Below are 14,241 nucleotides of genomic sequence, written 5' to 3' on the forward strand. Positions count from 1 at the left end.
ATAAAAAAACAAAGGGCTTGGTTAGACTACATTGAAACTATCCGCCATAATAAATCACAGAGATTTCATATTTTCACATTTTACAACAAATTTTAAATTTATCTAATAGAAAGAATTTAATAATTCATCACATAAAGTGTGATGATTTTATTTAAATAATACATCGTTTAAAAAGTATAATTGTATAGTAAATAAATAATTATGTACATATTAAATTTTATCTATTATATACAACTTTAAAATCTATAATAATAGAAAAAATTTATATATAATATAATGTAAAAAATATAATTAAATAGTAAATAAATAATTATTATAATAATAAAATTAGTGTAACGAATAAATATCTTTCTGCATATAGCTTCGAAAATATTCGAAAGCAACAATTTAGACGGAACAGTGGTGATGTAGTACTATGATAGATGTTGACATGAAGAGGATCAAAACAGCGGTGGCCGAAACGTCGCAGTTGTTTATACCCGTAAACTGTTTAACCGTTTACAGCTCCTAAGAGCAACATCTTCATTGCCAACTTGGTTCAAGGAGAGCCTCAAAGTTTCAAAGTTTTGCGGAATCGCTCGAATAAACAACACTGGAAGCAGAAGTTCGGCGACAGGCTGGCGCCTACGACGGCTTTCGTCGAAACACGTTGTAGGTCGGTCAAATTAGCCTCGGTTGGGCTCACAGGCGTGAGCTCGAACGTTGAAGGACGTCTCGATAGAGTTGCGTTGTGTTTCAAGTAGCCGATTTCGCGGGTTACGATAACCACGACACGTTGCACGGTCACTGTGTCGGCGACGGTATCGGTCGACGACAGTTTAAAGGTACCTGTCGACGTCCCCGATCTCAGTTCTGCGTTTCCTCTCCTATTACCGACCGTTCGAGACCCCCGATCTTATCCGATCGCGTCGCTCTACGTTTCATTTTCTCTGTTACGTGTCTCTGTTTCCCTCCAACGTTTTATTACTCGCGACAATCCCCGCGTAGAACCAGTGGCGTATTATCCTACAGCCAGAAAAGGGAGGCTAGAACACATAAGTTCATCTTTCCAGGGGGCCTAATCAGGAGAGGCCTTCTATTTTTATTTAATTTACAATCAAATTAAATTTTGTCTTTCGCTCAATGGATGAATTTACTGATATTTTTTGGGAGGAAGTATTTTTTGGGGACATCTATAGAGTTATATTTTTAAATTTCGGAGATGGAAGTTACAGTTTTTATTTTTATCTCAGTTGAGAGAATGTTTGACTTTGATATTCGGAATATGGAAATGTATATACACCTCTGGAAATCAACAAATTTATTATAAAGAAATATTTACAGAACTTGTACGCTATACGTATCTGTGTTGTATCCACTCATACGGAACCTGCTTCATATTTTGTTTACAAATGAAAGTTCAACATCGGTGTTGTATTTGTTAATTAGTACATATAAATAACAAGGGGTTAGTTACGTTACTCTTACGACTCTTCGAGTCTTCTCTTAAAACATGTAAAAGAATATAATATGTAGTATGTGTTAGTAATGTCCATTTCATTCCTGAGAATTGACAGTATTATGTGTAATTCATTAATTAATTAGGAGAATATACTAAGTTGAATTACACTATTAATTAAATTGATCATACACAATCGTATCTACCCCCACGAATTAAATAGAAATTTATGAACAAATATTATTGTATGCTTTAAGATGTTCTATGGTCGAATACGTTGAACTCATTGTTGCTTGTACAGAGTAACTAACAAATACAATTTATAAGAAAAAAACACACGCAATATTTGGTTTTGACTTTGCGCTGATAATCGAGCAACTCAAACAATTAATGAGTGTAAGAGATCCAAGAAAAACAAAGACGAAAAGTGTATTACGAAATATAAATTTCATTGAACAAGAAAAGTTAAATAATACGTCGATAATTTGTATCGATGGTTATACAAGGAATAAAATTTGTTATAATGACCTGACTTACAATCTCTGAGTTCGAAAAGCACGCAGAGACCAAGTGAGGTAATGGGAATGCCTATTAGATTAGGTGTATGTATGTGCATTATTTGTAATTTATTTATCCGAATCAGATATTTCCTTTACGTTATGCAGTGTCTTTTATATCGTTTATTTCGTGGACTCGATAAATTAAATTTGTACTTGAAAATGTTTTTACTCGTTTTAGTTCTTTTTATATGGGGCCCCCCATTTTATTTTGTGTTGGGCCTTGTGAAGGTATAATACGCCACTTCGTATAATGATTTCTCTCGAGACTTTTCGTTCCCCTGGAAGAACGCCGTCTTCTCCTTTTGCCTCGAGCATCCCTCTCACTGAAGGAGAGAAAAATACACGTCAGAAGAACGAGGAACAACGTGAAAGAGCATCGAGTTCTCTGAAAGCAACGAACTGTATTTAGAAAGAACGGTTTAATTCAAAATTCCAAAGTTGTGCTCGCAGGGTGCAAAAACAATTTAAGACAATGGCATGGTCTGGTCAAGGGTATGTTTAATTATTTTTAAGAACAAAGCAATATTATCTTCTTTGACGCAAACAGAAAAGCAAGAAGTAATTTTTAATTATACAAAATCGACTGCATTACGAAACTAATAAAAATTACGTCTATGTTATTGCACAACTGCTTTATTAAATATATCAAATTACATTTGAGTCCACTTCAATAAAATTATGTAATCAACGTAATATTAGTCCAAGAAACATTAAGACAATTAAAAAAAAAAAATAAGAAGAAAAGAAAACTTGTTTCGTAAAAGGTGAATGAAGGAAACAGAAAATTATCGAAGAGAAATTAAAGCTTAGAATTGAGTACATACCAAATTCTAATGTGACCTTACTTACTACGTGTGTTTACATCAAAAGCACAAAAGTGTTTATCTTCGTAGAAGAAAAAGATTAGAAAATTGTTTGATGTACAGTTAGCGTAAGAAGTATTCATACAGCAACCCAATTAAAATAAATGGTTCCTGTACGAATACTTATTACGCTGACTGTACATATGGAAAAAAATTCCTAGTTTTCTGTGCGATTCTTCTGTTACCTAATTTTTATGAAAAATAATTCAGTTTGGACGTGTGGAACACTAAGGGTGAGCTGTCACAATATTTGTTGCTTCCTTTCTTAAATTGGACATAGAATGCAAGATCTCATTTCATTTTGTTATGTATTCAATTCAAACTGCCTTTATTTCTACCTCAATTTTTATACATTTTTGCCATTTCACCTTATATAAAACAATTTCTTACTTTTCTAATTTTTTCTAATTTTGTTTACATGAGTGTTAAGTTTAGTACAATATTTGATTGAAAATGACCTACTCGTGGGATCGAAACATTTAATAAAGACAATTCCTTGCACCAGACAATACATAATTCTTTCACAATGATTTAATTGATACAGTTGGCGATTGATTAAAAAAAATAGTGCCAACGGTCTTAAAAATACAAGAAATGTTATGGATAAAAAATGAAGGGTTCGAGGAGGACTCTGTGCAATTAAAGTTATATTTATATATTAAATTGATTTGGCAAGTAATTAAATTATTTATTAATGAAAATAAAAGAAACGAAATCGCTTCTACAATAACAACAATAATTGTCTTTCGTCATGACAACATCAGATTACATATTTCTTTGACGATATGAACAAAATTATTTCAATTAATAGAAATGTACAAGTTTTACCATACGCAGAGGAGAAATTTTCATTTCTTTTATCGAATTCACCTTTGTACAGATTTTTATTTCCGGCAAGTTCTACTAACTTCGTATATCGTCAAAGCAGTTGTTTCGCGCTTTATCGAATTCATATACCAGCAAATTTGTTCTTGTTCCAAGTTCTACAAAATTAATTTACCATTAAGTTTTAATTTCTGTCGAATTTTACAAAATTCATTCCATGGGAAAGTACACAGAAGCGTTAATAATGTGAAATAATCACGCGTCCGAGATTTTCAAACGTAAACTCCACAGGTGAGAAATGTAGACAAACGACACACGAAAAAATTACATAAGCAAAAGGTTGTATCACTGATTATATTATTTATGTATACGTAATATAATATTTCGCCAAATAATTCAAAATACGATAATTACTTAACATCCAACATTTTATTGTTGTATTAATACTTTCATGTTGGAATTCAGAGCTCCTAGATACAATTAGTCCTGCCATAAGTTCGGTTACGTGTGTATTAGACTCTTGTTACAAAAGGGCATCGTGCTTTTTAAATTAATATATAGTTCACTGATGGTTCATTTCTCAAATAAATGTACTATGTATACTTTAAGTGTATATGTGTAATACTAATATTATACATACATACAGAAGATTATTTCTATTTCTATTATATTAATTATAGATAAAAACACAAATTGTTTCTAATACGTAAATTAAACTATAAAACCACTTATACCTATTAAGTGTTCCCATAAACTACAAATGAACACCTGATGATACCTGACACATGAACACATAAAATTGAAACATTACTGACGATTATTTTTTGGCTATTCTTTCTTATTAATTTTATATATCGTTATATACTGTATTTAATGCATTCTACAATACTTATTCGAATTTATATTATAAAGGGAATTTTAAAAAACAATGCACATTATTCCATCGCGTTTCTGAACTTTTTGTTGTATGGAGTTAATCGATTTCTGCTATGACCAGCTCCATTAAAAATCGAAAAGTAAAGGTGAACTATTTTACGAATGCACGTAAAATTCCAAAACCGATAACATTTCTTACCCTTTTTACGATAGCCCAGCATAGATACAACAGAACGCACGGCAGGACTATGGACACAATGTTCTCGAAACCCTTCGAATTTATATCCGAAACGGTATTTAATGTCGCCAATAATTTGCGCGATATTTACGCGCTCGAAATAAAACGGAGCGGGCGGCATAAAGCATTCGTGTCGCCGTTTTAAATCAAACGAATATTCGGGACCTGAGCCCAGTGTATTCGCCGGCAGATAAACCGCGTATTTTGAGCGCGCCACGTATCAAATAAATCAGGGAAGTTTAATCGATGCAAATCTATTTATTCGTATAAACCAGGATGAGAGCGTCGAATAGGGCGGGCGCCCCCGTTATCCAGCCGCGATATCGGTTTGCATTTGCTTTCTTCCTCACGTGGCCGTGGAATTTCGTTATTTTTAACGAATGCATTGTTGCGTAATACTATTAGTTTAGGTGTCACGTTTCATTGTCCGTACGACCCGCGGGAGCCATTGTAACGTTCAGATGATCCGCGTCGAACACCGAAACGAGACAGAATTCTCGCAACGTTACCATGAGCCGAAAACATGATTTTTCACGTTTTTCCAACGTTGTTCTGACGAGCGCGCGCATTTCTACGCGATCACTCGGTGTCTAATAAAACGTTTCGTGTCTCATGGCAGGACTTCACGCTGGATTTTTACTTCCGGCAATTCTGGACGGACCCGAGACTCGCGTTCAAGAAACGAACGGGTGTCGAGACGCTCAGCGTCGGCTCGGAGTTCATCAAGAATATCTGGGTGCCTGACACATTCTTCGTCAACGAGAAGCAATCGTACTTTCACATCGCTACCACCAGCAACGAGTTCATTCGTATTCATCACTCGGGAAGCATCACGCGTAGTATACGGTGAGTAAAGACGATATCGTGATCAATTTTAAACACTGTGCTTTTTTGTTTTCCAGCAACGGCAAGCGGTGGCTACCCGGTGTTGCTTGGTATAAGCACTTCGAGGTGGTGTTGGTAGCGTACAAAGTTTGTGGTACCTTTTCTTACTATGTTCGTTCGAGTAGGGCAGTGGTTCTTAACCTTACCAAGCCAGCTGCACAGTTTAAGGATACATTCTAGGGTGAATTTGCCAAAATATTGTATTCCTTTTGTTTCATACTTCGATAGTAGTTACAAGAATGCGGTGTGCATATTTCAGAATGGAATTCGTTATAGGAACGATTCTGCAGGTGAAACTTTTGAGAATGCGGATATTTATGCATTTATAGCAAATGGAAGTATGGGAAAATCAATGAGAAAGCAAAAATATATAAAATATCATTGATAATATGCATGTTATACCGTTTGGACGATACGGCGTATTTTCATTTCAATTTTAATTTTTTACTGTGCCTGAGAAAACATTAATTTGTATAAATATCCACAGTCTAAAAATAAGTAGCGGAGCGCAGCGGAGCAGCGTGTTTCTTTAGTCGGCTTTACAACTTTATTTGCCAATTTTTTATTGCGAAGTCGTTGTTATTATAAAATTTTTTAATTCCTTTTGAGTAGAAACATATAGCGGCTTCAAAGATAAAATGTTAACGCTATTTTCTCAGAACGTTATTTATTTGTACTGTAATCATGATTTAAAAAGAAAACCAATGCACTGATTATCAAAATTCAAAGAACGTTATATTCCTATGCCCGTCTATTATCGTATATACTATAATAAAAAGTATCAGTTAATAAATACATCCGTTATGAAACATTTTCTAACAATCAATATTCTTTCAATATTTTACAAAACTATATGCCAATGTCCCAATGTTCATTGTTTTCACATCATTCTAATACATACGAAAGCCAAGAAAAAATTTGGTTTTGGTTTCGAAAAAATTCGTTACGAGCAATTTTCCCAATGTGAGTTCCTTTCTTAGAATTGTGCTAATAGAATGAGAAGAAAAAATTGTTTTTCAACTTTTTAAGTATCTATCGTTAAGCACGAAATTATGGAATATTGTACGATTTATAGATTTCTTTTTTTTTCTAATTCCCAAAAAAGCTTCTTTCTAAACTTTACAATAGAATGTATCCTTAAAAGGACACAATTTAGAGAGAGAGAAAACAGGCTCGGTTTTGACGACTTAGGAAGACATGAATTCAATGACAGATTGTTTTTTCAAGTATAAATTTGAAGTACAAGTTCAATAAAAAAGAAAATTTCAACCGAATCAAGTATCAGTTTAAGGATAAAAATATTTTAATTGTTTAGATATTATATTGATAATTATGTACTGTCCTATAAAAGTTTAATAAGCCGATTTTTTAGAGTTTTCTCGTGGAGATATATTGTTTCCCTTAAGCTTTAATTAATTCATGAATATACAATTAATTTAGCGAGTAACTACTTTTTTAGAAGATAAAATAAAATTAACACAGGAAAATTTCATACCGATGCCTGTTTAGAACAAATCTGTTTACTTCATCAAAATTATAGTAATAATTTTATAAATTATAACAAGCAAAAAATCATCACATCTGTTACCAAAAGTTGATGGCATAATGGTTAAGAATCACTGGAATAGAAATATAGAAAATATACCTTATTGTTAAACCAACAAAATGATCTCTCAACAAGAATATAATGGAATATTCTTAATTCAGCACAAGATCAACTTGTGTAAATGCGAATTTCGAAGAGATATATAGTGGTGTCCATGTGGAAATCTTCAGGTAAAAACGTGTTATAATAAATCAAAGAAAATTTTACACAATGTTTTCGTATTGCGAGGTGGATATGCCACTAACATAAAATGGTAGATAGTAACAGCTTGCGTTGTTCGAAATATTATCAAGACTCGCAACAATCTCACCGGTAAGTTAGCTTATAGATGCTATTTCACAAATCAAATATTTACCTGATCGAATCCTTCTCAACGTTACATATCTGTCCATCAGTAACATCACAATATTCTCAAGACTCTTAACTAGAATCTATTTGAATTTTATGAACTCGACGCAAGAGCAATTTCTCTAAAGAGGGAAATCAGAAAATTGAAATACGAAGGAGAATTTTTGAGTAGTGAAATAGATTTTCTCAGGCACGACTTCAACCCAAGTTCAATACACGCTGCCGCCAAGGAGCAACCAAGACACTCGAGGGAGCAATTGTATCAGCCACAACAAATTTATTCCCAGCATCGGTCGACGCCACTTTCATCTCCTTCTCCCTCCGTCCCATCTGTACTATCTATCCCCTTATCTATCCCCCTCGAACCATCCTCGAGTGTTCTGGTATTAACGCTACTATATTCAGACGATCCATGTACATCTAACTTTGTCGTGCTCACCCTTTTCGTTCCTTTACATTACGTCTCCTTCCGGTTCTATCACCACAAGGCCAATCGAAACTAGGCAGAAAGCACAGAACGATGAGGGATCTCGATGGAGATAATTTCCCTTCGTTTGGGTGAAAACTATCGATCGATGCAGGTCGAAACAGTATAATGATCGAGGAGTCGCAAGGGTGGTCGCCTAACCTCGATCGTTGTTCTACGAAGATTGCGACGAATTAAAATTTAAAAATCATGGTATTTAAACGAACGTGTATTAAAGGGACTAGTATACACGTGACACACGATGGAATTCGATAAATCGTATTCTTAAATTATTGTGGGCTTCCAAAAGCATCATATAATAGGATGAACACCGAATATGAGATATAAATAGAAATGTAATTATTAATAAAAATAGCCTTGCAAGTGTATGCAACCTGGTTTGAGAAACTGTCGAAATGACTGTTGTAAGCAAATTCTTCGGTGGATATACAATTGCTCTAAAACCACGATGACACTCAGTGGTGAGAAAGTGAAATCACCATATGTGGGTGTACGACCTCAGAGTCACAGGAGATTGCAGAGGGTTGATATACCCAATATAAAGAATGAACTAATTAAAAGCGAAATTGACGACGAAAGCTAAAACCTAAACGGCTTACTACAGCATGTCATAAATGGCACACGAAATATAGGGATAGGTTGCTTCAATTGGACCACTTTGGACATTTCTTTAAATTGTAATATTTCTATCGAACGATTCGAAAATATGTAGTTGTACTGGTTATCATTTCGTGTGTATTAGAGACTAATACATATAGAAAAATACAAATCGTTTATTAAAAATATTACAAGTTATAAAAATGTCTAAGGTGACCTGATTTAGGTAACCTTCACCTAAGGGCGAAGAGCTAAGAACAAGAATAAAAAGGGTGAGGGACCAACTAGCAAAGAGAGATGCTAGAGAAGCGATACATGGAAGAATGAATACAATGCTAACTGCAGAAATGACAGAAGCATTCGAATAGTATACAATAGTATACGACAAATGTGGAGCATCAGATATGCACTAAAAAATACTCTACAATACAGTTGTTTCAATATCGTAAAATATTTTACAGATTCTCTTTTACTCTATATAATTTACTCTACCTTTAATTTATTCTATATAATAATAAATTATTGATAACTAACATTTATTAAAAAAATTAGTATATCCACTTTTGTCCATTTGGAAACTACTATTATTCTTAAGATATTTATATCTTAAGGTGGGTTTTCAAGGATAATTATGGATAACATGGATGGGCTCGAGAAGCTCCTATTAATCTAACGGATCATGGCTCAGTCTTCCTATGGTTAATGCATGTGTACCCAGTACATGTGAAATAGGAACCTCTACTGGAAATTGATGCAGCTTAAATTCGAACTCCGACTTAAAAATTCAGTCAAAGTCCATAACATCGAATGTCGTCGAAACGAAACACATTATTATTTCTATTTAACATGTTTGACCAAATGTTTGCGGTCCTCCTCGAAATGATCGAACTAGGGTGATCTAAATTAAACAGATCAGATATAAATTACTTAACGAAGAAGTACTACAATTTTCTGTTTGGTAATTCTTCATTAAATGTAAGTAATTTATCTTATGTGCTCTATATAATATAGATTATATAAATTACATATACTATAGTTGTAGTAGTTCCTCGTTAAGTAATTTACACTATATGAAGCAATTTTTCGTATGTTCTCTATATTACAAACATTACTTAAATAATATAATTTATGTTATTTATATTATATAGAGAAGCGAGATAAATTACTCTGTATAATTTAAATTGCTTAATGAGGAACTACTAGAATTAAGTAATATAAATTATTTAACGAGAAACTATAACAAATGTCTGTTTGGTAGTTCCTCTCTAATCTGAAATAATTTGTCTCTTCTCTTCAATATAGAGAATCCTATTTTCACAGTTTTGAAGAAGAATACAAACGTTTGGTCCAAAAGGTTAAACAGAAATAATAAGTGGCGCGTTTCAAGTATATCCAATGTTATCGATTTTAATACGTCAAGCGTCGTTCCGACAAATTTATTCAAAATTGATCGTCGTTTCTTCTTGGTATAGAAATGAAAGGGTGACACTCGAGAAAGAATAAATTGACTAGAGAAACTAATTGACCAAAGCTACCGGAGTAGACACACTGAAAGCAATCTTTACGTTTGTTGCAGTTTAACGATCACAGCATCGTGTCCAATGAATCTGCAATACTTTCCGATGGACCGACAGCTCTGCAATATCGAGATCGAGAGCTGTAAGTACGCACGTGCGCGTCTATAAAATGCATACATACGAACAAGAGACAATCTGAGAAAGTTCGACATCCTCGCCTCTGTCCACAGTCACACAGACACGCTACATTACGTACATGGAAACATACGATCCGTTATTCGTCATTGTACATCAACAGTGCCGATCTTGAGAACGGTAATCGACGTTAACGATCAGGCAAGACGCGGATAATCTTGCCGAGATTATTCCAAATTTTATACGCAATGGGACACCACAGCTGTGCTATCGATGATTTTGGTATTTGAAAGGGTGAATCTAGGGGTAGAATGGATGACATTCTGCGGAATATTTCGTCTCAATGGACATTGCGATTTGCAATGCAAAATGTCTTTAAATTTTTATTTTTCGCAATTAAATATTCTGGGTGAGTACAATGCTTCGGGGTGCAAACTCCCTTGGCTCCAGATGTCGCCTGACTTTCAATTTGAATACTCAAATGTATACAATGTTATTTAACAAGTATTACATTTCAAGGTATACTAATAATCTAATGTACTATTAAAAAATACATTGAAACTTCTATGTTTGAATGTAGCTCAATTTTACGACTATGTGTATGTACGTTACATCAATTCTTACAGCTAGGAGAGCGATACAGGGAACCATCATTTTCAATCATTTGATTTCATACATTTTTATTCAAATAAACTTCATGTATCATAACGTTTATATGTTTTTTTACAACTAATTGACTTTGTATATACTACGTTCATTTGGTATATAAATGTGTAATTCCTCTCTGCTGTGAAAATAAATATATTCTACACACATATAGTTGTAAGATTATACATATCTCGTTTAAGGGAGAATGCTATCATAAGAATATATATTGCAATGCATTTTTTAATAGGCAAAACTATTATTCGTATACTTATAAACAAGTTACGCATATGGGCTGTATACTTGTAAAATAAGATCGTATAAAATTTAATTATTTTATATGAAAATTGGACAAATAAACTGTAGGGTCATCTATCCTAACTCAGATATTTGCTTCAACAGCAAATACTTTTCTGCACACTCGATACACTTTTTCATAAAACATAGTTTTCTATGGCAAAAATGAACTGTTTATCAAAAATTGTCATCGAGACAAAATATTCTATTAAAATGGTACCATTCGATTTCTAGGTTCACCCCTTAAAATATTGTCAACATTTACGATAGGGCAACTATAGGTTCCTCAAATTTTTCAATATGGGAGTTTGACAATAAATACAGTACAAGAAATCTAAAGTTTTGCAAAGATAAAATATGTTTGTGCCTGACCACATTGATATTTTTCATTGATGCTAAAAACTGTTGTTAGTAAGAGTGATACAACCTTTTCAGGGAAACTATAATTTTTCGTGTTTCTGCTAATATATCTGCAACCACAAGATGTTGCAAAAATATTATAGTTCTTGATGCTCTATAATACTTTGATGGAAGATTTTTAAACAAATTTCATTCGTAAGAAGTTTTTTCTACAGAGAAGTTTATAAACAATCTTTAATTAGAGTGTTATAGAATATTATACAGAAATGGGAATATTTTTGTATTATCGCTTTTGGTTTCGAAGTATTGACAAATATATCGAAAATCGTTTCCACCCCTGATACCGTTTTTCAGCACCACTGATGAAGTAACGATGCGATTAAGTTCACATATACTCTTCCAATACTTCAGATTTCCGGTAACGCATCAGTTGTCTAAATCCCGCTGTCAGTTTTCGTTCGACAGAAGATTGCTTCCGAAGTAGACGAAGAACATAATTGAAATCGGGGGTCGATTACCGTTGATTAATCGCGTTTCAACTGTACATCGCTTTCAACCCTTTTTCAGATCAGCTCAGAAAGACGCCTCTGCCGTGTACATATGCGTCCGAGCGTTAAAAAGAAAAACAAAGTACAAAACTAACGAAACCTCGTATGTCCTTCTTTTACACGCTCATACGAAATATCGTTAACCCTGACACCTTACAACCCACCCCCGTCAACGCGACCGCCTCAACTTTCGCCACTCAACTCCACGCCCCCAACCCTCAGAGATCCTCCGAAACCCTTTCTTCCTTTTTTCTTCTCTGTCTTCTCCTCTCTAGCTGTCTTTCTATCTGTCTGTCTGTCCATCACTCGTCACTTTACACGCTCACCAACACACGATTCAGTCACACGATCCCCGGTATCGCCGTGGATCACTTTCATTCACCCCGTCCACTCACTCGCTCACTCACCAGCTCTCGCTCACTCTTACTGAGTTTCTCTATACCATTCACGATGACTGTCAACCTACGTAACATCGTGAACAAGCCGGAAACGGACGCGCGTTTCGATACGACAGTTATATGATCTACTAAAACGTCGTGGAATGATCAGTGTTGAAGTAGGGGAAAGGCGAAGACTGAAGAATTGACGATAAAAAGAAATGTCGCGAGAACGTTCGCAAAAGCTGTACGAAGAATCATCTTCAGTCGCGTACGAACTGGGGAGCCAAGGCGACCGAGGGCACATGTGCTTGGATCTTGTGCCAAGGTCCGGGCACATGTGTCTTCGGTGGCGTTGGTTCTTTGGTCTGTACGCAACTTTGCAAAAGGATCCTACAGCTGTTCCATGAAAGATTTTTATGATATTCGAAGGGGGTGAATCTGATGGTTGAATGATGACATTCTGTGGTATATATCGTTGCAATGGGCATCGATGATAAATAATTGAGATTTGAAGTATAAAAGTAATTACGTTAGGTGTTTTACGAAAAAATATCTTAGTGATGAGCAGTGGCTTCATAAGTGATCTTATGTAACCTGTTGAAAAATATTTTTGAATTTTTTTAAATGAAACATGTGTTGATTCCGTAATTAAATCTACATGTATGTGTAAATTATGTTTAGTTTTACAGCTGGAAGGATGATACATGCAGTACATTAACAACAAATTTCATTGTATGCAAAACAAAGTGCTCGTTGAAATGAGAAATGCATAGATATGCAAATAATGCTAGAATAATAAACACTAGCAATGCATTCAAATAAAAATGTTCAAAATATAGTCGTTTAAAATATAGATTCTCAAATATTATTATTCTGTTGTTAGAACATGTATCATGTGTTTAGCTGTAAATTTAATATAATGTACTCATATATGGCTGTGGAACTAAACACATATTTAAATGTAGATATTCCAACGTACTGGTTATAACAGAAAAGACATAATAAATTATTAGTATCATCTGTATATATTAAACGAGATTTCTTAGAATATTTCACTTCATGAGAATTTTTTATAAGCAATTAAATTTTAATATGTAGTTTTTAAATTACATTTAAACGTTTTCGATCATGTATTTATATTTGAACTATACACAAATATGTGTTAAAGTCACTCAAGACACTTCCACGTCACAAATACGTATTAAATACATCCAAAATATCAAGGCTCAACAATTTAAGGAAACATTAGAGAAAAGAAATGCTCGTAAATAAATAAAAATAACTAATGTTTATTAGCCTTCGAAAACTTTCTCTTTAAACATTTTAAGCCACAGCATATTCATTAATCTCGATATTTCCCAAGTAGATTTTGTTATTATAAAGGCAAATTTTAATTTTCTATCATGCCACTAATAGTCAAGTGGTATTTCACTCTTTACAAAATTACATCTTTTATAATTAATTTTAATAACAAATTATTCTACTTAAAAATTCTAGAATTGTTTCTAAAGATGGCCCAAACAGTGATCGAAAACGTTTTAAATTACTCTTGCATAATGAATGATTCTAATAATCCTTAATCATGCTATTAATTAATTTCTAATGTTAATGTTATGTTTACACTACAGGGTGTCTA

At 33.7% G+C, this 14,241-nt stretch overlaps 1 protein-coding gene across 12 annotated transcripts in view; it reads left to right on the forward strand.

Moving 5' to 3' along the window:
• The window catches only part of LOC128895084 (gamma-aminobutyric acid receptor subunit beta), a 234,612-nt gene that overhangs the window by 180,875 nt on the left and 39,496 nt on the right, over positions 1-14,241 (forward strand). For all 12 annotated transcript variants that reach the window (XM_054157331.1, XM_054157333.1, XM_054157334.1 and 9 more), the window contains 2 exons: positions 5,420-5,646; positions 10,300-10,382. In XM_054157331.1, coding sequence (XP_054013306.1) covers positions 5,420-5,646; positions 10,300-10,382 — 310 coding nt within the window. The remainder of the gene's footprint in view (positions 1-5,419; positions 5,647-10,299; positions 10,383-14,241) is intronic.

The sequence above is a fragment of the Hylaeus anthracinus genome, unplaced genomic scaffold (genome assembly GCF_026225885.1).
Source record: "Hylaeus anthracinus isolate JK02 unplaced genomic scaffold, UHH_iyHylAnth1.0_haploid 4, whole genome shotgun sequence".
Lineage (NCBI taxonomy): Eukaryota > Metazoa > Arthropoda > Insecta > Hymenoptera > Colletidae > Hylaeus > Hylaeus anthracinus.